Raw genomic sequence first — 25877 nt, forward strand, 5'->3', positions numbered from 1 at the left:
GACCAGGGCTCGAACCCGTGTCCCCTGCATTGGCAGGCGGATTCTTAACCACTGTGCCACCGGGGAAGTCCTGTTGGTTTTCTTTTGTTGCCTGTGCTTTTGGTGTCATATCCAAGAAATCATTCCCAAATCCAGTGTCATGAAGCTTTTCCCCTGTATTTTCTTCTAAAAGCTTTATACTCTTAGCCCTTATGCTTAGGTCTTTGATCCATTTTGAGTTAATTTGTGTATGTGGTATGAGGTAAGAGTCCAACTTCATTTTTGTGTGTGTGGTATCTGGTTTTCTCAGCACTATTGTTGAACATGCTTACTTTTTAAAATACAGTATTTTTTTTGTTCTTGTTTAAACCTATTTAAAAAATAAATTTCAAACCAAACCTCTTTGGAACTCTAGCCTTCTAAGATACCTTGCTTGAACATTTCTGGCTTTAAGGATTCACTCATAAAAAGGCAGGCCCTCTTTCTCCTTATGATTTAAACAACAAGCATGAAAGTGTGTTTGGCTTAATAATTAATCACAGAAGTTGCTATGCAAACAGTTTCGACCAGGTAGTGAGTGAAGTGAAACCAGATTGGAAAGAAAACATTATCATCGTGGAAGGAGAGAAAGAATTACAGTGTCTGGTTAAATTTACTTATACAGGATTATATCCTTAATTATATTAATTTTTTTTATTTAGAGTTTTCTTTCTTTTAATTATAGCTTGAAATATGGATCCTGTGTTAGGGTTAGGATCTACCTGATAAACCTAAGGAAATGCACAACAAATCAAATCCTGGATGGTGCTACATCTGCCTATCCAGTGATTTCAGCCTTGGGTTCCTGTCATATAGTTCTTATCTTGGAAATAGGATTTTACAAATTCTTTGACAGAAGAATCCCAGTAATAAGAAAAACACAGCTGTCTTGCCATGTTTTGGGGTCACTTTGCTATTACTGAACTTATCTCATTGCTTGTATTATCACTGCCACACAGTATAGACTCCATGTGGTCCGTGTGCACAGAGAAGATCTCTGCCCCTCTGTAGTCCCAGCCTGTGGAGGACTGTAAATGAACGTTGTTACAAAGCTGGAGTCAGCTTTTGTTCAAGGTTCTTTATTAGTCTGCACCTTGCATTTTTGCCAGCAGCAGTGAAGTATGAGACACGTGGCGGTTTTGTAATTGTTCCACTGCAACTTTTTTAAAAAAGTGGTTTCCAGGGATTTTTTTGTCCAAATAAGAAACCCACATACCTAGGTGGAGAAACTTACATTTGTCCTTGCCATGCCCCACACAGACTGTACTTGGACTTTTTCCAGAATGTGGCTTGCCAGTCCTTGAGGAGGCTTCGGGAGTCCCTCTCCCTGAGCGGCCGTGGCTCACTACAACGCGATTAGACTGATCCGTACCCAAAGGCCTGTTATGTGTGGACTGTTTATGTTGGATTTATGAGGTAGAAACTAGCCAAAGTTTGATAGGACACTTTTTTTTAACCTTTTAATTTCAGTGACACATGAAACACATGTGGCTCTGTTCACGGGGTTACTGCTGCATCTATAAAGCCTAGTTTCAGTGCTTTTAAGATTTATCATCACAGCTGGGATCTTGATCGCTTTAACAAGAGTTCACTACTAACCAACTATTCTTCCTTTAGGTGAACGGAAGAGAATCAGAAGAAGAAAATCTCAATAAATCTGAAATAAGTCAAGTGTTTGAGATTGCACTTAAACGGAACTTGCCTGTGAATTTTGAGGTAAGCTTATTTTACACATCTATTATACTGTTGGTGTTCATCATCGGAATTGTATTTTTCTTAAATAACATTGGAATGATAATCATATATATGTGAATCTTCAAATTTAAGATTCAAACTTTATTTATTTTTAAGTAATCATGTTTTATTAACAGAAGAATATACAAATTTTTTTTTTTTTTTGATGGTACGCGGGCCTCTCACTGCTGTGGCCTCTCCCATTGCGGAGCACAGGCTCCGGACACGTAGGCTCAGCGGCCATGGCTCACGGGCCTAGCATCTCCGCAGCATGTGGGATCTTCCCGGACCGGGGCACGAACCCGTGTCCCCTGCATCGGCAGGCGGACTCTCAACCATTGCGCCACCAGGGAAGCCCCCAATTTTTGTTTTTTTTGAATTTTATTTATTTTTTTATATAGCAGGTTCTTATTAGTTATGCATTTTATACACATCAGTGTATAGATGTCAATCCCAGTCTCCCAATTCATCCCACCCCACCCACCCCACCCCTGCCGCTTTCCCCCCTTGGTGTCCATACGTTCTCTACATCTGTGTCTCAATTTCTGCCCTGCAAACTGGTTCATCTGTACCATTTTTCTAGGTTCCACATATATGCATTAATATATGATATTTGTTCTTCTCTTTCTGATTTACTTCACTCTGTATGACAGTCTCTAGATCTATCCACATCTCTGCAAATGACCCAATTTCATTCCTTTTCATGGGAGAGTAATATTCCATTGTATATATGTACCACATCTTCTTAATCTATTCGTCTGTCAATGGGCATTTAGGTTGCTTCCATGTAAATAGTGCTGCAGTGGGCATTGGGGTGCATGTGTCTTTTTGAATTAGGTTTTCTCTGGGTATATGCCCAGTAGTCGGATTGCTGGATCATATGGTAATTCTATTTTTAGTTTTTTAAGGAACCTCCATACTGTTATCCATAGTGACTGTATCAATTTACATTCCCATCAACAGTGCAAGAGGGTTCCCTTTCTCCACACCCCAACAAAAACAACAACATTTGTTGTTTGTAGATTTTCTGATGATGCCCATTCTAACTGGTGTGAGGTGATACCTCATTGTAGTTTTGATTTGCATTTCCCTAATAATTAGTGATGTTGAGCAGCTTTTCATGTGCTTCTTGGCCATCTGTATGTCTTCTTTGGAGAAATGTCTATTTAGGTCTTCTGCCCATTTTTGGACTGGGTTTGTTTTTTTAATATTGAGCTGCATGAGCTGTTTATATATTTTGGAGATTAATCCTTTGTCCGTTGATTTGTTTGCAAATATTTTCTCCCATTCTGAGGGTTGTCTTTTCGTCCTGTTTATGATTTCCTTTGCTGTGCAAAAGCTTTGAAGTTTCATTAAGTCCCATTTGTTTATTTTTGTTTTTATTTCCATTACTCTAGGAGGTGGATCAAAAAAGACCTTGCTGTGATTTATGTCAAAGAGTGTTCTTCCTATGTTTTCCTCTAAGAGTTTTGTAGTGTCCGGTCTTACATTTAGGTCTTGAATCCATTTTGAGTTTATTTTTGTGTATTGTGTTAGGGAGTGTTCTAATTTCATTCTTTTACATGTAGTTGTCCAGTTTTCCCGGCATCACTTATTGAAGAGACTGTCTTTTCTCCATTGTATATCCTTGCCTCCTTTGTCATACATTAGTTGACCATAGGTGTGTGGGTTTATCTCTGGGCTTTCTATCCTGTTCCATTGATCTTTGTTTCTGTTTTTGTGCCAGTACCATATTGTCTTGATTACTGTAGCTTTGTAGTATAAAGTCAGGGAGTCTGATTCCTCTAGCTCCGTTTTTTTTCCTCAAGACTGCTTTGGCTATTCGGGGTGTTTTGTGTCTCCATACAGATTTTAAGATTTTTTGTTCTAGTTCCATAAAAAAATGCCATTGGTAATTTGATAGGGATTACATTGAATCTGTAGATTGCTTTGGGTACTATAGTCATTTTCACAATATTGATTCTTCCAACCAAGAGCATGGTATATCTCTCCGTCTGTTGGTGTCATCTTTAATTTCTTTCATCAGTGTCTTATAGTTTTCTGCATACAGGTCTTTTGTCTCCCTAGGTAGGTTTATTCCTAGGTATTTTAATCTTTTTTTGCAGTGGTAAGTGGGAGTGTTTCCTTAATTTCTCTTTCAGATTTTTCATCATTAGTGTATAGGAATGCAAGAGATTTCTGTGCATTAATTTTGTATCCTGCAACTTTACCAAATTCATTGATTAGCTCTAGTAGTTTTCTGGTGGCATCTTTAGGATTCTTTATGTATAGTATCATGTCATCTGCAAACAGTGACAGTTTTACTTCTTCTTTTCCAATTTGTATTCCTTTTATTTCTTTTTCTTCTCTGGTTGCCGTGGCTAGGACTTCCAAAACTATGTTGAATAATAGTGGTGAGAGTGGATGTCCTTGTCTTGTTCCTGATCTTAGAGGAAATGCTTTCAGTTTTTCACCACTGAGAATGATGTTTGCTGTGGGTTTGTCATATATGGCCTTTATTATGTTGAGGTAGGTTCCCTCTATGCCCACTTTCTGCAGAGTTTTTTTTTTTTTTTTTTTTGCGGTACGTGGACCTCTCACTGTTGTGGCCTCTCCCATTGCGGAGCACAGGCTCCAGACGTGCAGGCTCAGCGGCCATGGCTCACGGGCCCAGCTGCTCTGCGGCATATGGAATCTTCCCGGACCAGGGCACGAACCCGTGTACCCTGCATCAGCAGGCGGACTCTCAACCACTGCGCCACCAGGGAATCCCGAGAGTTTTTATCATAAATGGGTGTTGAATTTTGTCGAAAGCTTTTTCTGCATCTATTGAGATGATCATATGGTTTTTCTTCTTCAGTTTGTTAATATGGTGTATCACATGGATTGATCTGCATATATTGAAGAATCCTTGCATCCCTGGGATAAATCCCACTGGTGTATGATCCTTTTAATGTGTTGTTGGATTCTGTTTGCAAGTATTTTGTTGAGGATTTTTGCATCTATATTCATCAGTGATATTGGTCTGTAATTTTCTTTTTTTGTAGTATCTGTGTCTGGTTTTCGTATCAGGGTGATCATGGCCTCATAGAATCAGTTTGGGAGTGTTCCTTCCTCTGCCAATTTTTTGGAAGAGTTTGAGAAGGATGGGTGTTAGCTCTTCTCTAAATGTTTGATAGAATTCACCTGTGAAGCCACCCGGTCCTGGACTTTTGTTTGTTGGAAGATTTTTAATCACAGTTTCAGTTTCATTACTTGTGATTGGTCTGTTCATATTTTCTAGTTCTTCCTGGTTCAGTCTTGGAAGGTTATACCTTTCTAAGAATTTGTCCATTTCTTCCAGGTTGTCCATTTTATTGGCATAGAGTTGCTTGTAGTAGTCTCTTAGGATGCTTTGTATTTCTGCAGTGTCTGTCGTAACTTCTCCTTTTTCATTTCTAATTTTATTGATTTGAGTCCTCTCCCTCTTTTTCTTGATGAGTCTGGCTAATGGTTTATCAATTTTATCTTCTCAAAGAACCAGCTTTTAGTTTTATTGATCTTTGCTATTGTTTTCTTTGTTTCTATTTCATTTATTTCTGCTCTGATCTTTATGATTTCTTTCCTTTTGCTAACTTTGGATTTTGTTTGTTCTTCTTTCTCAAGTTCCTTTAGGTGTAAGGTTAGATTGTTTATTTGAGATTTTTCTTGTTTCTTGAGGTAGGCTTGTAGAGCTATAAACTTCCCTCTTAGAACTGCTTTTGCTGCATCCCATAGGTTTTGGATTGTTGTGTTTTTGTTGTCATTTGTCTCTAGGTACTTTTTGATTTCCTCTTTGATTTCTTCAGTGATCTCTTGGTTATTTAGTAACGTATTGTTTACCCTCCATGTGTTTGTGTTTTTTACGTTTTTTTCCCTGTAATTCATTTCTAATCTCATAGCGTTGTGGTCGGAACAGATGCTTGATATGCTTGATTTCTATTTTCTTAAATTTACTGTGGCTTGATTTGTGACCCAAGATGTGATCTATCCTGGAGAGTGTTCCATGTGCACTTGAGAAGAAAGTGTAACCTGCTGTTTTTGGATGGAATGTCCTATAAATATAAATTAAATCCATCTGGTCTGTTGTGTCATTTAAACCTTCTGTTTCCTTATTTTTTTCATTTTGGATGATCTGTCCATTGCTGTAAGTGAGGTGTTAAAAGTCCCCCACTATTATTGTGTTACTGTTGATTTCCTCTTTTATAGCTGTTAGCAGTTGCCTTATGTATTGATTTGCTCCTAGGTTGGGTGCATATATATTTATAATTGTTATCTCTTCTTCTTGGATTGATCCCTTGATCATTATGTAGTGTCCTTCCTTGTCTCTTGTAACATTCTTTATTTTAAAGTCTATTTTATCTGAGAGTATTTTATTGCTACTCCAGCTTTCTTTTGATTTCCATTTGCATGGAATATCTTTTTCCATCCCCTCACTTTCAGTCTGTATGTGTCCCTAGGTCTGAAGTGGGTCTCTTGCAGACAGCATATATATGGGTCTTGTTTTTGTATCCATTCAGCAAGCCTGTGTCTTTCGGTTGGAGCATTTAATCTATTCACGTTTAAGGTAATTATCGATATGTTTGTTCCTATGACCATTTTCTTAATTGTTTTGGGTTTGTTTTTGTAGGTCCTTCTCTTCTCTTGTGTTTCCCACTTAGAGAAGTTCCTTTGGCATTTGTAGACCTGGTTTGGTGGTGCTGAATTCTCTTAGCTTTTGCTTGTCTGTAAAGCTTTTGATTTTTCCATCGAAGATTCAAACTTTATATTTATTTAGCAAAGCAGTATTTATTCCTAGGGCAGCCATGGATCTCTAGGCGGTCCACAGCTGGCCTCTGTAGGTCCATTAACCTCCTAAAATGGTCTGAAGGGGATCCTTTTGTTGTTCACGTGTGTTTTCTTCTGGCGGGAGGGTCCGTTGGTTTCATAAGATTCTCAAAAGCATCTGCTACCCTCCAAATATTAAGAATCTCCTTAAATGGTCCCTAAAAATGTCAGAGTAATTGTTAAAAAGACGTAAGTTTTGTCATTGCCCAGTGTGTGCCTCCCAGTTCACCCATTTAATAACCTCATTTGTTGGAGACTTTGTGGCCTAAAAACAACAATTAATGATTGTTAGTTCAAAATGGAAAATAAAGTACATTTAGTATGTGTTTCTTTCAAAGACACAGTGAGTCCAAATAGGTTAGGCAGGTAAGGGGGAATTTTTTTTAAAGTTTCCATAATTTTCAAAAATTCTTTGCAAATTCTTTCTTTTGATTTCTGTGCTTGGTTATGCAAGGTTGTGTTTTAATAGATTTCTTTATCAACTATTTGATCTTTCAGAGTTATAAAGAGTATAGGTTTAGTCTTCCAAAGAGCTTTAAAACTCAACGTATTTGTTACTTCAGGCAAATGTAATTTGAGGTGGGACATCTGCTTAAAACAATTTTAAGTGGTTCATTAACTTCTTTTGGCCTATTTCTTTTTTAAAAAGTCTACCTGGGGCTTCCCTGGTGGCGCAGTGGTTGAGAGTCCGCCTGCCGATGCAGGGGACACGGGTTCGTGCCCCGGTCCGGGAAGGTCCCACATGCCGCGGAGCAGCTGGGCCCGTGAGCCATGGCTGCTGAGCCTGCGCGTCCGGAGCCTGTGCTCCGCAACGTGAGAGGCCACAACAGTGAGAGGCCCGCGTACCGCAAAAAAAAAAAAAAAAAAAAAAAGTCTACCTGAAGTTTATTGTCCTGTAAAATACTTTAATTTTGTAGTTAGGTGATCCCCAAATTTCATGTCTGACTCTCATGAAATATATGCCTTCTTCTATTATGTGCTAATGCCCTAAACTGGCTCCTGAGTTCAGTCCTTATGCCATCAGCTGAGTGATGGTGATGGTGATTTCTGACCTCCAAACTCATCTGTTGCCATGAGGCACAGGTGGGGGTAGAGAGTGGCACTTGGCTCACAGGGCCATCCCACACCCCCGCCACACCCATCCCTGCCCCTTCCTGGCAGGCAGGATCAGTTTATATTGTCCCCTTTCCAGAGTGCAGTGCACCAGATGGCTCTCGGGCTGGCATCGTACCTGGCCCTACATCCCTTCCAGCCTTTCTGCCTCTGTTCTGGGTGGGAGATGGTGGCTGGGGAGGCAGTGAGACAGGGGACACACAGAATAATAGGGCTAGTTGTTGAGTGGGAACTAGGTGGGAGCTTCACCCGGAGAAGCCTCATGGTCTCCCTGGGAACCTGTTTTGGGAAAGGGAAGAAATGCTTCTTTCCCTCCTGCTGAGGGATTAGTGTGGCACAAGAATGGATGTTTAAAGATTGGAGGGAGGGGTACAAAGATTGTGGGAATGGGAGATGCCTGGCTTCTTGGGTCACCTAGGGGTTACAGAGGTGACTGCTGGGGCCAGGGCCCTATGTGAAGCTTGGCACCTACCCACACCAATTGCTGCTTTGCCTGAGAGTCACAGAGCTTTCTGGACCTTAGTGAGGGATTGCCATTTTATATTTTTGCTCTTTGGGATTTGGGGACCAGATTGCTTCTGTCCTACCTATACTTCTGTTTAGGTTTTAGATTTGGCTTTCATACTTCTGTTCAGGAATATGTAACACTTAGCAGAGTATTGTCAGGTAGTCACAAAAGAAATTGTGGGAGTGCCCTGTGGTGGTGAATATCTCTTGAAGTAATAATTTAAATTTAAATTTAATTTAAATTTAAAACGTGACAGTTTGTGTGTAGGTAGTGTCATTGAGTTTGTTAATATGAGTGCTTATATTAAATAGCTCTCACATATCAAAAGTTCATATTAGCTTCCATTATTAGGTTGAGCAAAGCTTTTATTTTTTCCCCACAGTTCTGTCTCTGGCACCTGGAAGATTCCCTTGCCTATATTGGATGCTCAGGAAATATTTATTGAATAAATGAATAGAATAGTTTTTTGGGTTTTTTTTTATTTTGACAGATAGCAAGATACGTCATGTTGGAAACTGAGTTAAGTGTGCAATAGAGAATACAGGAGCCATTCATACAGCTTTTCAGAAAAATGTATACAGCTAGATTTTTGATAAAATACATAGTTTTAGTTAGAAAATGTTACGGTGCTGGTTGATATAGTTACTGGGAGGCAGTTGTGACTTGATCCCACTAAATACATTCTAGGTTAAATTGCAGATGTAGATTGGTGGGATTATGATGTGAGCAGACAATGAAAATGGTTGCTGAGGGACCAGGATGGACTGTGAATCTGAAGTGAGCCATCAGGGTGGCTACCCTTACTTTTCGAGTCTCATCTGAGGATGCGGAGAGCACTGTTCAAGGAGGGAGCATTTGGAATATAGGCTGTCAGTGTGGGAGGGCATCCCGGAGGCTCTCTTTTTTTTTTTTTTTGCGGTACGCGGGCCTCTCACTGTTGTGGCCTCTCCCGTTGCGGAGCACAGGCTCCGGACGCGCAGGCTCAGCGGCCATGGCTCACGGGCCCAGCTGCTCCGCGGCATGTGGGATCCTCCTGGACCGGGGCACGAACCCGTGTACCCTGCATCGGCAGGCGGACTCTCAACCACTGCGCCACCAGAAAAGCCCCCTGGGGGGCTCTCTAAGATCAGTCTGCAAGCGCCTATGCGAGCGGGGCTCTTCCCAACAAACCTCTTCCTTTGTAGGGCAGTGAGGCCGCTCTCTGAGATGCCTCCCTTTCTCACCTTTGAGCACAGCACAGCCAGTTCTTGGGCTCACACAGATTTCCTAGCCATCCTTCCAACTTTTTATTTTGAAACATTTCAAACCAATGGAAAAGTTGCAAGCGTAGGACAGTGAATGTATCCTTCACATCGATTCACCAGTGGTTAACATTTTAGCACATTTGCTTTTTTCTTCTCTGTAAATGTACATATTTTTCTATTTTTCATTCTGCTGACTCATTTGAGAGCAAGTGGCAGACATCATGCCCTTTGACTCCTAATATTTCAGTATGTGTCTCTTAAGAACAAGGACATTATCTTAAAATAACTATAATCTGATTGTCAATACAGGAAATTTAGCATTGCTGTAATACTGTTACCTAATATACATCCTAGATTCACATATTGCCACTTGTCCCCATGATGTCCTTTAGAGAAAGTAGTTTCCTGGTCTTGAGTCTGGTACAGGATCACACATTGTGTTTAGCTGATGCATCTCTTTAGTCTCCTTTAATGTGTAACAGTTCCTCAGCGTTTTTTTGTGTTTTTTTGGTCTTTTATGATATTGGTTTGTTTTGTTTTTCAGCATCTTTATGGAGTATAATTGCTTTACAATGTTATGTTAGTTTCTTTTTTTTTCCCAACATCTTTATTGGAGTATAATTGCTTTACAATGGTGTGTTAGTTTCTGCTTTATAACAAAGTGAATCAGTTACACATATACGTATGTTCCCATATCTCTTCCCTCTTGCATCTCCCTCCCTCCCAGCCTCCCTATCCCACCCCTCTAGGTGGTCACAAAGCACCGAGCTGATCTCCCTGTACTATGCGGCTGCTTCCCACTAGCAATCTAGTTTGGTAGTGTATATATGTCCATGCCACTCTCTCGCTTTGTCACAGCTTACCCTTCCCCCTCCCCGTGTCCTCAAGTCCATTCTCTAGTAGGTCTGTGTCTTTATTCCCGTCTTGCCCCTAGGTTCTTTATGACCTTTTTTTTTCCCCTTAGATTCCATATATATGTGTTAGCATACGGTATTTGTTTTTCTCTTTCTGACTTACTTCACTCTGTATGACAGACTCTAGGTCCATCCACCTCACTACAAATAACTCAATTTCGTTTCTTTTTGTGGCTGAGTAATATTTCATTGTATGTATGTGCCACATCTTCTTTATCCATTCATCTGTGGATGGACATTTAGGTTGCTTCCATGTCCTGGCTATTGTAAATAGAGCTTCAATGAACATTTTGGTACATGACTCTTTTTGAATTATGGTTTTCTCAGGGTATATGTCCAGTAGTAGGATTGCTGGGTCATATGGTAGTTCTATTTGTAGTGTTTTAAGGAACCTCCATACTGTTCTCCATAGTGGCTGTATCAATTTACATTCCCACCAACAGTGCAAGAGGGTTCCCTTTTCTCCACACCCTCTCCAGCATTTATTGTTTGTAGATTTTTTGATGATGGCCATTCTGACCTGTGTGAGATGATACCTCATTGTAGTTTTGATTTGCATTTCTCTAATGATTAATGATGTTGAGCATTCTTTCATGTGTTTGTTGGCAATCTGTATATATGATATTGGTATTTTTAAAAGTCAGTTATTTTGTAGAATGGCCCTCAATTTGGGTTTGTTAGATTGTTTCCTCAGGATTAGTTTCGGGTTGTGCGTTTTTTGGCAGGGAACACTACAGAAGTAATGTTGGTTCTCAGCAGCACATGATGTCATTTTATCCGAGTGTTAGTGATGTTAGTTTCACTGCCTACACCAGATGTGTGCCACTCTGTGGAGACTTCCTTTCCCTTTATAGTTAATCCATAACCTATGGGGAGATGCTTGAAGGCTATGCCCTTACAGAGTTCCCCAGTGTTTCTAGCAGTCATTGATAATTCTTCCCGGCACCAGTTATTACTGTGGTGGATGTCAAACATTGATTTTCTGCATGTCCAAAGAAAATCTCCTCCTGCCTTATATTATATTAATTTATATTAGTATAGATGCATTCAAAGTGTTACTCCATTATTGTTGCTAATCATTTTGATGTTCAACTTGCCATTCAGACTAGCTCCTGTATCCTTTGATATGCCTCTATCAGCTTTTCTTGGGGGGGTGTGGGGGGCGGGGGGCTGTGCAGTCCGATTCCTTGAGGTATAATTTACATAAAGTAAAATTCATCCTATTTAAGTATGTAATTTGATGTGTTTTGATGGTATGGTTGTATAACTATCACCACAATTAAGATAAAGAACATCTTTCACCCCATAAAGTTTCCCCTGTGTCCCCTTGCAGTCAATCCCTTCCCTCCATCCTCAGCCTTGGGCAACCATTGATCTGATGTCTGTCCCTACAGTTTTGCTTATTTTCAAAATATTACGTACATGGAATTAGAGAATTTATTGCCTTTTTTTTTTTTTTTCCCCTTTTGGGCTTTCCCTTTATCTATTTATTTAACGGGATGCGTAATAACATTTTGAGAAACCTGGAGGGAGCACATAAAAATATAAAGCCATCTTAGAAAACACAACCCAGACATGACCTTTCCATAATTGTAAATCATGATAACAAAGGCCAAAGTTCCTTGTATGGTTCCTTCCCTCAGGCCTCTCACCTTTTAACAAATGGCCAACCAGATACAGTGTGTTCGGTGTTGTCCATTTGGAAGTTTGTGATCTTTCCAGATTGCAAGATTACAAATCTACTGGCAAGAGTATTTTGCCTTTTGTGTGGCTTTTTAACTTAACATAATGCAGATTTTGAGTCCCTATGTTATATGTATCAATAGTTCATTTCTTTCTATTTCTGAATAATGTTCCATTGTATGGATGTACCACAACTTATTCATGCATTTACCAGTTGAAGAACATTTTCTTTTTTTTCTTAATTAAAAAAATTTTTTTTTAAATTTTTGGCGGGCGTCCCTGGTGGCGCAGTGGTTAAGAGTCCGCCTGCCAATGCAGGGGACGCAGGTTCGTGCCCCGGTCTGGGAAGATCCCACATGCCGCGGAGCGGCTGGGCCCATGAGCCATGGCTAATGAGCCTGCGCGTCCAGAGCCTGTGCTCCGCAACGGGAGAGGCCACAACAGTGAGAGACCCGCGTACCGCAAAAAAAAAGAAAAAAAATTTTTGGCTGCATTGGGTCTTCATTGCTGCGCGGGCTTTCTCTACTTGCAGTGGGCTTACTCTTCATTGCGGTGTGAGGGCTTCTCATTGCAGTGGCTTTGCTTGTTGCGGAGCATGGGCTCCAGGTGCGTGGACTTCAGTAGTTGCAGCGTGTAGGCTCAGTAGTTGTGGCACACGGGCTTAGTTGCTCTGCGGCATGTGGGATCTTCCCGGACCAGGGCTCAAACCTGTGTCCCCTGCATTGGCAGGCGGATTCTTAACTACTACGCCACCAGGGAAGTCCAAGTTTAAGTTATCTTTGCAGTTCATTTTATCTTTACACTGAATGTGTATATTCAGAGCATTGTTTTCCTAAGTTGCTTGGATGATTTTTTTCCCTATGCTAACAGTCTATTACACAGTGATGTATGTATCTTAAGTGCACAGCCCATTAAATTTTAACATGTGTAAAAACCCATGATTCACACTACCCAGATCAAGATACAGAACATTATCATAACCTCCGTAAGTCCCTGTGCTCCTTTCCAGCCAGAAGAAGCTGCTTTCTGTAATCACTATAGATTTTGTTTTCTGTGTTCTTAGACTTCATATAAATAAAAAGATGTAATGTGACTTACTTCACTCTGTATGACAGACTCTAGGTCCATCCACCTAACTACATATAGTTCAATTTCATTTCTTTTTATGGCTGAGTAATATTCTATTGTATATATGTGCCACATCTTCGTTACCCATTCATCTGTTGATGGACACTTAGGTTGCTTCCATGCCCTGGCTATTGTAAATAGAGCTGCAGTGAACATTGTGGTACATGTCTCTTTTTGAATTATGGTTTTCTCAGGGTATATGCCCAGTAGTGGGATTGCTGGGTCATATGGAAGTCAGAAAGAGAAAACAAATACAGTATGTTAACACATATGTATGGAATCTTAAAAAAAAAACAAAACAAAACTGGTTCTTATGAACCTAGGGGCAGGACAGGAATAAAGATGCAGACGTAGAGAATGGACTTGAGGACACCAGGAGGGGGAAGGGTAAGCTGGGATGAAGTGAGAGAGTAGCATTGACATATATACACTACCAAACGTAAAATAGATAGCTAGTGGGAAGCAGCTGCATAGCACAGGGAGATCAGCTCGGTGCTTTGTGACCACCTAGAGGGGTGGGATAGGGAGGGTGGGAGGGAGATGCAAGAGGGAGGGGATATGGGGATATATGTATACGTATAGCCGATTCACTTTGTTATACAGCAGAAACTAACACAACATTGTAAAGCAATTATACTCCAATAAAGATGTTAAATAAAAAAAGATATAATATGGATTGTTGGGTCGAGTTTCTTATCCTTAACAGAATGCTTTTAAGTCTTATCCATGTGTATCAGTAGTTTAATGCTGAGTGGTATTCCAGTGTATGAATATAAAACTCTTAATTTATCCATTGTCCTATTGATAGATATTGGATAGTTGGGAACCATTATAAATAGGGTTGATAAGTCTTCTTGGGTACATGTGCACTCAGAATTGCTAAGTCAAAGGGTAGGTGTTTATAAAAATTCTCAAAACTATTTCCCAAAGTGATTGTACCAATTTACACTCCCACCACTTGTTCCACATCCTTGCCAAAAGTACCTGTTGAAGTATTTTTTTAATTGAATATTTGTCTTTTTATTATTGACTTGTAGGAATTCTTTAAATGTTCTGGATATAATTCCTTTGTTTGGTACATATATTGCAAATATTCTCTCCCATTCTATGAGTTCCCTTTTTAAATTTTTAAATGTTGTCTTTTGATGAGCAGTTTTTAATTTTGAGGACTTCTAATTTGTGTTTTTTGTGTTCAAGAATTCTTTGCCAACCTCATGTTCATGAAGTTTTCTCCTGTGTTTTCTGCTGAAAGCTTTATAGTTTTAGCTTTCATGTTTGGGTCTGTGTTCTAGCTTCAGTTAATTTTTGTTTTTGGTTGAGTTTAGGATCTTGGTTCAGTTTTTTCCCCATGTGGATATCTAGTTGCTCCAATGTCATTATAAAAAAAAGACTTTGGATTTGCTTTGGTGTGTTTGCCAGAAATCAAGACCGTCTATGTGCAGGTCTGTTTCTACATTCTTTTCTGTTTTAGTGATCTTTTGGTTTATCCTTAAACAATACCATGATGTTGTAGATGCTGTAACTTCACAGAAAGTCTTGAAATCTGGCAGTGTAAGTCTGCTAACTCAGTTGTTCTTTTCAAGGGTATCTTGGCTCATGTAGGTTGGATTTGATTTTTATTTTCCTTCTGTGTGATTATGTAATCACTTTAATTACAGTTAGGTTTCATGTTCATATTTTAGTATTTTCCTCCATCTCTGTTGACTTATTCTTATATATTTAATATGTGTAATACTAAATGGTTCCAAGAGTCAAAGCTACACAAAAAGATATATTCAGAAGTGTCATCTCGTCCCCTTTCTACCCCAATCCCTCCCATCTGCTGTAGGAAACTGATTCCATTGGTTTCTGCTTTATCCTTCCTGAGTTTCTTTTTGCAAAAATAAGCATATAAACACACACACTTGTGTGTCTATTTATATGTGTGTGTATATGTATACATAGATTTAACACCCCCCCCCACCCTTTGTACACTCTTTTGCAGTTTGCTTTTTTCAGTTACTGTGTACTGGGGATCACTTTATGTGCTTGGAGATTTTCTTATTCCTTTTTACAGCTGTAGAGCAGCCAGTATTTAATAAGCTCAATCTTGGCTGGCAGCTCAGAGCAAATATTAAACTTGACCTCTGTGTGCTGCATTTATTTCTGGGCTTTGCTGGGCCAGTTTCCTTTCTGCCGTTTTCAGGGGAGCTCACTACATTCAGGACAGTCTGTGACCCTGGGTGGGCGGGAGTAGAAAATGTTTCCCTATTCCATGTCTGTTTTGGACTCATCAGACCTGAGAACATTAACAAGTTTGGGGGAAGAAAAAGAAATGGGAAGAGAAAGCATTCAGGATTATCAGTGTTTACACTCCCTTCATTTAATGGGTCTTGTCCTCAATTCCCCTTTTCCTGTGTTTCGTGTGAAGTAGTGTGCTAACCAGTGTGCCGTGCAGCTGGTAATGAGTGCCTGTCACGCTTTCACTCAGTCTTTCCCTCTAAAACAGGTTGCCCGGGAGAGTGGCCCACCCCACATGAAGAGCTTTGTGACCAGGGTGTCGGTTGGGGAGTTTGTGGGGGAAGGTGAAGGGAAGAGCAAGAAGATTTCAAAGAAAAATGCTGCTATAGCTGTTCTTGAGGAGCTGAAGAAGTTGCCGCCCCTGCCTACAGTTGAGCGAGTGAAGCCCAGAATCAAAAAGAAAACAAAATGCATAGTCAGGGTAAGGACTTTTCTGAATGAAGAGGGCGTTTTCATTGCCCAAAGGCAGCTGGGGGGTTAGAAGGCTGGTGAAAGGAGGTCGGGAGCTGGCAGGCACAGGCCCGGCCTTGGAGAGCCTTTACAGGGGCCACCTTGGGTTGCTCCCACAGGAGTCCCAGGTTAGGCAACGACAGGGACACTGTGCTGGCTTCAGTGGAGGCCTCCGCAGGCGGCCACGCCCGTCTGGGTGCGGTCACAGTGAGAAGCTGTGTGTTGGCAGCCGCGCTGCCAGTCTGCGGGGAGAACAGTTAAATTGTGCTGCCTCCGTCTCATTGCCCACTGCGCGGTTCTGAATGCGCGGGATACTCCTGGGCGGGGAGATGTCTGGGGCAGGCGTAGGCGTCAGACGTATACACCTTCTTCTTATTTTTGAGTCACGTTAAAGAACCTATCAAAAATTATACTCTCTCTCACCCACCCAAAGAAGGGACAGGGGTCCATTCGGGGACAGTTATGAACACCAGGATCCGTTCTGATTGTCAGTATTGTTTCATGTTGTATCAAAATCCAAGTTTTTCTCACACACAAGTTAGCATATGGTTTCTGGATTTTGAGTCATTGTTAAGAAAGCTGGGAACCCATCCTTATAATGTAGACTTTTGGAAAGTTTTAGAAAGAATTTGTTATGTTTTTTCTACCTCTTCATTTACTGTCATATGTTGACATTTATTGTTCAAAAGCAGACGTTACAATGATGCTTGCCTACTCGTAGTGAATGGTGATGTTGGTTTGCTAAGAAGACCTTAAAATCGCCTCAGAGCGATCATAGAAAATCATTAGGCATCTTTCAAGTAAAAAAAGGTTTAAAAAAGATCTGATTAATTCTGAGCTGTTAGAACAACATAGAAGTAATCAACTGTCATGTCCTTGTCTCTGAATTGGCAAGGTCCTTACTGTGACTAACGTGGCACATGGTTTCTACATTCATTGTTCCTCAGCTACAAAGCAGCCCGGAGTACGGCCAGGGGATGAACCCGATTAGCAGACTGGCCCAGATCCAGCAGGCAAAAAAGGAGAAGGAGCCAGAGTACCTCCTCCTCACTGAGCGAGGCCTCCCGCGCCGCAGGGAGTTTGTGATGCAGGTGGGTCAGCCGGCTTGTGGGCGGCCCTTCTCTGACCGCCTCCTGTCTCAGGGCCTGAGGTAGTCCAGCGGCCGGACACCTCTCCCCAGGAGGCCAGGTCCAGTGGGCACTCCCTGCCGCCAGATGTCACTGTTATTAGACCATGTTGCCTGCACTAATCAGCCTTAAAACGTGCTTGTCTGCACAGCACACATGCTGCTGTATCAACAGGTAGGAGCCTGGACTCACTGCGCCTGTTTAGAGGAGTGGGGGAATCATGGGTAACTTTTTTCTTTGTTACTTCTTGAAAGTTACTATTGTTCTTCTCAGAAGCTTTATGAATTATAGAAAGGGTCTGCTTCTCCTGATCCTTCTGTAGAGCCTGGAGTTCGGGGATTGGGTTCACGCCTCAGATTTGTACAGAGCGTTTCTCCATGCACTCAGCTTATTAAACAGTTATTCACACGGGCAGCTGAATGTTTTTTTTTTGCGGTATGCGGGTCTCTCACTGTTGTGGCCTCTCCCATTGTGGAGCACAGGCTCCGGACGCGCAGGCTCAGCGGCCATGGCTCACGGGCCCAGCAGCTCCGCGGCATGTGGGATCTTCCCGGACCGGGGCACGAACCCGTGTCCCCTGCATTGGCAGGTGGACTCTCAACCACTGCGCCACCAGGGAAGCCCTGAATGTTTGATTTGAATTTAATAGTGTTTTCTGGTGAAAAACAGAATACTTCACTCTGCATAGCAGTTTACAGCTTATATTTTTATTTTTTATTTATTTATTTATTTTTTTGCGGTATGCGGGCGTCTCACTGTTGTGGCCTCTCCCGTTGCGGAGCACGGGCTCCGGACGCGCAGGCTTAGCGGCCATGGCTCACGGGCCCAGCCGCTCCGCGGCATGTGGGATCCTCCCCGACCGGGGCACGAACCCGCGTCTGCTGCATCGGCAGGCGGACTCTCAACCACTGCGCCACCAGGGAAGCCCAGTTTATAGCTTATAAAGCACCGTCAGTTAGCCTGGTGTGTTTCACCTCTGCAGTCAGAGGGCAGGAAGAGTAATGACCCTTCCACGTACAAGAGAAAATTGCAGTTTGTTGAGAGGCTCAGTAATTTGCCTAGGATCAAACGGCTGGTAGATGCCCGGTTGGGATTCAACCTCAGGCCCCTCTTCACAGGCCAGGGAGGGTTTCCTTGACTCTTTTGTGACGGGGCTTCTGGTTTTGGTCTGCGGTCAAGACCAGCTTGGAAGGGGATGGTAAGCAGTGATGTGTGCTGGAGTATGTGTAACAGCCAACTCTTAGGGAAAGGCAGTGTGTGTGGAGACTATACGCGTATATGCACACGTATTATATGTACATATGTGTATATTATAAATTTTACTGATAGGAAGGAAGTGTAGCATACAATTTACAAAAAATATGTAATACTCTTGTAAATTTCATACATCTGTGTGACAGTCACCAATAGCAGCGTTACAGAATGAGACTCGTGTGAATTCTTTATTCGCCTCAGGTTCAGCAAGGAGGTTTGCGTCTGTCATTGTTGAATGACTGTGGTACGAGCATGAGGACTGGTTGATATTTTTATTTACATCAACAACAAAGACATGTCAGAACTTCACTCATTTAAACAATATGAATGGCTTCTTTGCTGAATCAGATAATACTTTTCCAAGACTGGAAGTTTCAGTTTTTTCTATTAGTTACGTCATGGCTGCAGACTTGACAACAAATTTAAAGATTAATCTGCGTTATTCTTTTCTCCATCACTTAAGCTTAAGAATAGACAATCAACAGTATAACTTAATCCTTGATAAGTAGTAGTTGCAGATTTCTGTGGTGTAAGTACTCTCACTGTGGCCATTTTCTGTCTGAGTTGGAAAGAGATGTGTAGCTGCATATTGACACCATACACATACAAGTGTAAAGAATCTCAAAAGCATAGACAATTGTAAACTGGAGTCCAGTTAGGAAGTGATGAATTTGAAGTATTCATTCCCTCTGTTTGTTAAAATAATTTGTTTAATTATAAGCTTATATACTTTAGTGTTTAATAATAGCTACCTTTAACAGCCACCTCTCCAAATTCCTCAGGATTTCATAATGGGCTCTCACAGGCTGGTCCAAGCCAGCCCCAGGGCACCACTGTTAAGCCATCCATCTTCTGACCATTCTGGGTTCTTTTCAGTTCCTGACCAGTCTTTATTCTAAAGGGTTAAGCCCTGATCTGAGTTCTGCCTTCTTTATGCAGGTGAAGGTGGGAAACCACACTGCAGAAGGATCAGGCACCAATAAGAAGGTGGCCAAACGCAATGCAGCCGAGAACATGCTGGAAATCCTTGGTTTCAAAGTCCCACAGGCTCAGCCCACCAAACCAGCCCTCAAATCAGAGGAGAAGGTGACTGCTCAGGGCTCTGTGTCCTTGCTCTCTAACTGCAAGATGACCTTCTCACCTCAGGACTCTGACTCCTCCAGGGCTAAGCTTCAGGGCAAGGCTTCATCCTCCTGGCAGTAAAGCAGCCCGGCTGAGCAGGGTCCTAGCATTTGGTTCATTATAATGTGGTCAGAAGGGGAGTTGCATGTCCATGGCTCCAAGCATGGTGCTGGGTTAAGTCGTTACTGTTTCAGTATCTTTGTGGTCTGGGATGCTTGGTGGAGGGCAGCTTGCTCCTCTCCTTTTGTGGGATGACGGGTAATTAATTGGACTTGAAATTAATGTGTGTGTGATTCTGTCATTTGTGCTCTTAGAGTGAGTCCTGCATAAAAGACTCATCAGCCTTAGGCTTTTGTTAGTTGTGGAACACGCTTGGGACACTGAGACAGTGTGATGATAGAGTCAGGGCCAGATCCATAGTTTCGATTTGGGATTTCTTTCTCTTTGTGAATTGAACATTAGACAAAAATGATCCCATATTGAAAATTGCACTTCTGCCAAGGTTGGTAAGCAGTACCCTCAGTGAAAGCCTTGGCCGACCTTGTTTCCAGTCACTGGATGGTCCTTTCAGGATAAACTTGAAAACACCAGGACTGAATTCAGTCATGTCTGTCAGCAGAGAGAAATGGCAGCAGCTGTGGCCACATAGTCAATAACTGGGATCCCAAACACTCATCAGAGAATCTGTAGAGATCCTGGACTTGGCTTTGGGGGTTTTCATTCCAGAATCTTACAGAGCATCATAGGCAGCTTTGTCTCCTCAGAAGAGAGACCTTTGTGTTTGGCAATTTTTTTTTTTTTTTTTTTTGCAGTACGCGGGCCTCTCACCGCTGCGGCCTCTCCCGTTGCGTAGCACAGGCTTTGGACGCGCAGGCCCAGCGGCCATGGCTTACGGGCCCAGCCGCCCCACGGCATGTGGGATCTTCCCGGACCGGGGCACGAACCCGCATCCCCTGCATCGGCAGGCGGACTCCCAACCACTGCGCCACCAGGGAAGCCCCAAAATTTTTATCTAGTAACATTTTCCCCCTACATTTGTTATCTTTGGTTATGTCATTTTATCTTTTAGTGGGACATGTGCTCCAGGAAATATTCTTTGTTTATTTAATTATTTAGCATCAACCTAAAAGTTTCTTTTTTTTTTTTTTTTTTGTGGTACGCGGGCCTCTCACTGTTGTGGCCTCTCCCGTTGCGGAGCACAGGCTCCGGACGCGCAGGCTCAGCGGCCGTGGCTCACGGGCCCAGCCGCTCCGCGGCATGTGAGATCTTCCCGGACCGAGGTACTAACCCGCGTCCCCTGCATCGGCAGGCGGACTCTCAACCACTGCACCACCAGGGAAGCCCCCAAAAGTTTCTTTCTTGGTCAGCTCTATCAATCTAACATCTTCAGGGTCCTTCTGGTTAAACGTTCCCCTCTCGTGAGCACAGAACAGAGGCCCCATCCCTTAGATGCTGTTCGTGGACAGGCTGACGTGGCTGAGAGTGTGCTTTGGGAGAAAGCAGGGGGCTCTGCTGTGGGCACATTGGCGGCACAAGCAGACCAGTGGTGGGGCCTTGGGAGAGGGCCTTTCTGCCAGTGCCCTCATCGTTTAAAAGTTTATAAAACTAAGATTAGGGCTGGTTGGAGTTTGTTTAGTTTTGGACAGAAGGAACTAATTTTTCAACAGTTTGATTGATGCTCATGGCCTTTTTTTTGTTTTTTTTTAAGACACCCATAAAGAAACCAGGGGATGGAAGAAAAGTAACGTTTTTTGAACCTGGCTCTGGGGATGAAAATGGGACTAGTAAGTGTGAAGTTAATATTGTCTTGGTCTGACTGTGATTCTGGGCTTTGCATGGTTCCTGGTAATAGCAGGAACCTAGGTAATGAGTTAGTGGTCAGTGCTTGGTTCTGCATTACGCCTGTGCTGTTGTGTGTGCTGGGGTGGGGGGCAGCGTGGGGTTTTACAGCATCTCTCCACGCGGCGTGCGTGGACTTGGGTTGATTTGTCTGCTTGTCCATCCCCAGGCCATAAAGAGGATGAGTTCAGGATGCCTTATCTTAGTCATCAGCAGCTGCCTGCTGGAATTCTTCCCATGGTGCCCGAGGTCGCCCAGGCCGTAGGAGTCAGTCAAGGGCATCACACCAGAGAGTTCAGCAGGGTAGCCCCGAACCCTGCCAAGGCCACGGTAACTGCCATGATAGCCCGAGAATTGTTGTATGGGGGCACCTCGCCTACAGCCGAGACCGTTTTAAAGAATAACATCTCTTCAGGCCACGCACCCCATGGACCTCTCACGAGACCCTCAGAGCAGTTGGACTATCTTTCCAGAGTCCAGGGATTCCAGGTAACTGTTGGGTCTGAGCTGTGTGGTCTGTACCTCAGTGCGGTCATCTCTGGTTTCTCTCAGTACTAAGTAACTTGTTTTTTTAAGTCAAGTTCTTTGTCTCGGGGGATGGTTGGGGGAAGCATGGTAAAGAGTGGTCCTGAGGAAGGGAGGAGGCACGGGAAGTATTAGAACCCTGGATGGTAAGAGAATATCCTCAACCTTTGGTAATTTTTAAAAATCCAGGCCAACCGTAATGACAAGGCCTCGAATCCAGTGGGAGTTACAAAGTTAGACTTCAGTGAGAACAGATTCACGTGCTGGCCCTTTTTCTACCTGCTAGGAAAGGACATGGCTTCTTCCAGACCAGGGTTTCTGAGTAGACATTTAGGTTCCTGGAGGATTCTGGAAGCTGGGGCCCTGGCATCCTGCCTGCAGCCCTCAGTGCCCCTTAGCCGCAGACCCCACTGTGAGTCTCTTGTGCCTGTTGAGCAGGAGTTGGTGTAGACAAGTCAGGCTGAGACCAGGGAGAGGTGTCACCTCTGTTCACTGGGCCCAGAGCCGCAGCCGTGTGCCAGGCTCATACTCCCCGCCTTCCTGTCCTTGCCTCAGTTTTCTTTTCCCCTTTAGGTTGAATACAAAGACTTCCCCAAAAACAACAAGAACGAATTCGTATCTCTCATCAATTGCTCCTCTCAGCCGCCCCTGATCAGCCATGGTATCGGAAAGGATGTGGAGTCCTGCCACGATATGGTACGTTACCCCCCGCGGTGGGCCTGGCTCCAGCTCGTTGCTGGCCTCAGAAAGACAGGATTCTCCTGCAGACTTCGAGAACAGTTGATTGTTCTACAGGGTTCATATTTCTGAGGACTTTTCTTAGGTTACTGGCTTGATTTCTCATTCTGTTGATCAGAACTCATGGGCTTTGGCCAACCCCTCTCCTCTCTTCCCTTGCTGACCTGAGAGGTGGACTTGGGTCCTGGAACGCATCCAGATACTGTATTCAGTTCATCTCTGACCAGAACAAGGAATTGCATGCCCACGTTCTGGCAACTTAGAAAGCCCCTTGTTTTGGTGTTCTGTTCAGATGAAATTATTATTGTAAGAAATACTAAAATGAAGAAAAGGAATTGATTAAATTAATTGACATAAACTGTGGTATATTCACCTGATGTAATATAATGTGCCCATCATATTAATGTCACCGAGGGTAATGTATTCTAATTCTAACACAGAAACATGATAAGGTTTTATTTTAAAGCGGGATATAAAATTTGTAGAGTCTGGTGACCACAGGTTAAAAATGTTAGAAGGCAATATATAATAAAATTAACAGAGGTTGTGATTCAGTGAGGTAACCATGGATAACATTTTTTAATTTATATTTTTAATTAAAAATTCAAACATGAAAGGGTTATTTAGTGGGACCACTTGTTTTGTTGGGCAGTAGGACAAGCCCTTGACTCGCTATTCAGTGTCGTATACTGTGGTCCTGAGCGGTGGCCGTGGTTTGACTTCCCTTTTCATTCCTGCTAGGCTGCACTGAACATTTTAAAGTTGCTGTCTGAGTTGGACCAACAAAATACAGAGATGCCAAGAACAGGAAATGGACCAATGTCTGTGTGAGTGAGCTGATCTACATGGAAAGGCAGTTCTGTTCCTCATTTGCATTAAATTCAAATTGTCTGCTCAAGTTAGTAGTGAAATACTTGTCTTAGTCACTTTCTGTCCCTTTGCCCTGAAAGGTTTCCAAGTTTTGGGCAGAGAGCTCTACTTCTTTTTAATTTGTTTGTTTTGTTTTTTAAATTTATTTATTTATTTATTTTTGGCTGTGTTGGGTCTCCGTTTCTGTGCGAGGGCTTTCTCTAGTCGCAGTGAGTGGGGGCCACTCTTCATCGCGGCGCGCAGGCCTCTCAGTGTCGCGGCCTCTCTTGTTGCAGAGCACAGGCTCCAGACACGCAGGCTCAGTAGTTGTAGCTCACGGGCCTAGCTGCTCCACGGCATGTGGGATCTTCCCAGACTGGGGCTCGAATCCGTGTCCCTTGGGTTGGCAGGCAGATTCTCAACCACTGCGCCACCAGGGAAGCCCTTTTTTTTTTTTTTTAAGCTTTCAATCGGTAATACATTCACATGGTGCAAAAGTCAAAATTATTTTAAAAGGTGTCCACAGTGATACGTCTTGCCCCTCATGCAGTCCTCATCCATACCATTCTCTTCACCCCACCCAGAGATCACATTTGTATTAGTTTCTTGTGTACCTTTCCTGTATGTTTCTTTATGCAGATACATTTATTTCCTTATTTTCTTCCTTTTCCTCCTAGAGATAACATACTGCATACCCATTCTCTTCTTTGCTGTTTTCACTTGCTGGTGTATTCTGGGAAGACCTTAATCCAGTTATCATAAACTGGGGCCTGAACTATTGGACTTCTCGATGTCTGCTAGTTTCATTTTTAACATGGCTTAATTGTCTTAAATTTCAAAACTTGGGTCATTTTTGGTTTTTTTCTTCCTTAAAGGTGTGGGAGGTGCTGAACCTTATCTGGCCATGAACCATTGAAAAATCCCAACATACATACTGAAAATACTGAAACTGCTTTGAAAATTTGGAACTTCTGATACCTCCAGTGGGCCGAGAGACATGATGGGTAAAGGACTGGAGACAGCAGTGGTGAAGAAGGCGGGGCCCCGAGGAGGCAGCGGCATGGCCGCTTGCCTGTGCTATGGTTTCTCCTCATGCAGCAGCAGCTGCTGGGGGCCGGGCGGGCCTGCCGGGCACCCCGGCGCCACTGGGAAACCAGCGGGTCCACGCCCCAGGCACCCTAGCACTTGGTTAGGGTGGGGGGGGGTTGGTTTTTGGTTTTGGTTTTTTGGGGTGGTTTTTTTTTTCCTTGCTGTGTGAAAGAAGAAACAGAAAGCACGACTCCTTCTCAAACTGGCTCACTCAGACACTTTGGGACAAACCCTGGACACCACGCTGGAGAGAGGCCTTAGTCTGGCCCCAGAGCTGAAAGCACCAGAGAAAATCACATGCTTCCTACTCAGCCTGAGCTGACCTCGGCGTGCTCTGGCCCACACCTACCGCGGTACCCACGCCGTCACCACTGCTCTCTTCCAAGAGATACGTATTCTTAGTTTCATTATTTTCTTTTGATTGAAATGACACTATATAAAATTTTCATTTGAGAGTTTCTCAGTTGTATTTAGTTACATAGCACAGTTTAGAAACTTGTCTGAGACTGACCTTATCAGTAATCTAACCGGCAAAGATCATATCCGTGTGTATGTGGTTATACATTTTTATTTCATTGGACTAACCCAGGACCATTTCAGTGATGAAAATTGTGTGCCCTCTGGTTTAGCTGAAACAGTCCTGCACTTCTCAGAAACCTTGAAGTCTCCCATAATTGTATAAATTGGACAATTTAGGAATTTTAAACTTTAAATGATCATTTGGTTCCTTTTCTATTTTATTTTTGTTAATGCAACAGGACTTAAATGAACTTTGATCTTTGTTTTAAAGATTAAAAAAATTGTGTGTGTATATATATATGTGTATATACATACATACATACATACATATATATATATATATATATATGACTCTTGAAGACACATAGCTTTCACTACACTACAGGATATGATCTCCATGTAGCACATCTACAACTGCAAATTGATTTTCCTTGAGTGCTTTATACTGTTGATTACATCTCCATGTAGGGCTGAAAAGAATGACCCATGTTTATCTCTATAACTGTGTTGCTTTTGATGTCGTGTTGCTGTGCACAGAAATGTGTGCGGCGAGGTCCTGCATATGGTCCAGATGAAAAGCACGGTAGCCTTGCGAGTTAAGTACTGCTTCGATTCATTGTTTACGCTGGAATTTTTTCTCCCCATGGAATGTAAGTAAAACTTAGTGTTTGTCACCAATAAATAGTAATACTAAATTTTTTTTGTTAATTTATTCTTAAATGCCACTACTGCTAGGTTGGTCCCTCCCAACCTGCCCCCTATACTTTTTTTATTTTTAAGAAAAAAACTTTGTAATGCTTGTGATTCCATTTGGGCAAAATTCTGAAGCTCTGAAATAACTTTATATCAAACCATTGATCAATAAACAGCTACTAATGAATTTTTGGTCCTGTTGAGCAGTAACTGAAGCAGTAAGGGA

At 42.5% G+C, this 25877-nt stretch overlaps 1 protein-coding gene across 24 annotated transcripts in view; it reads left to right on the forward strand.

Annotated features, from left to right (window-relative positions):
• STAU1 (staufen double-stranded RNA binding protein 1) overlaps positions 1-25838 on the forward strand; it is a 90167-nt gene extending 64329 nt beyond the window's left edge. For 18 of the 24 annotated variants that reach the window (XM_049699840.1, XM_049699842.1, XM_049699835.1 and 15 more), the window contains 9 exons: positions 1636-1734; positions 15637-15867; positions 16844-16987; positions 19217-19363; positions 21108-21183; positions 21408-21727; positions 22337-22459; positions 23243-23328; positions 24226-25838. In XM_049699840.1, coding sequence (XP_049555797.1) covers positions 1636-1734; positions 15637-15867; positions 16844-16987; positions 19217-19363; positions 21108-21183; positions 21408-21727; positions 22337-22459; positions 23243-23328; positions 24226-24241 — 1242 coding nt within the window. In that variant the 3' untranslated portion in view covers positions 24242-25838. Of the gene's footprint in view, positions 1-1635; positions 1735-15636; positions 15868-16843; positions 16988-19216; positions 19364-21107; positions 21184-21407; positions 21728-22336; positions 22460-23242; positions 23334-24225 lie in introns of those variants that run through there. The other 6 variants (XM_012537814.3, XM_033411156.2, XM_033411150.2 and 3 more) reach the window with 2 other exon arrangements.
• Positions 25839-25877: the final 39 nt, after the last annotated feature.

The sequence above is a fragment of the Orcinus orca genome, chromosome 16 (genome assembly GCF_937001465.1).
Source record: "Orcinus orca chromosome 16, mOrcOrc1.1, whole genome shotgun sequence".
Classification (NCBI taxonomy): domain Eukaryota; kingdom Metazoa; phylum Chordata; class Mammalia; order Artiodactyla; family Delphinidae; genus Orcinus; species Orcinus orca.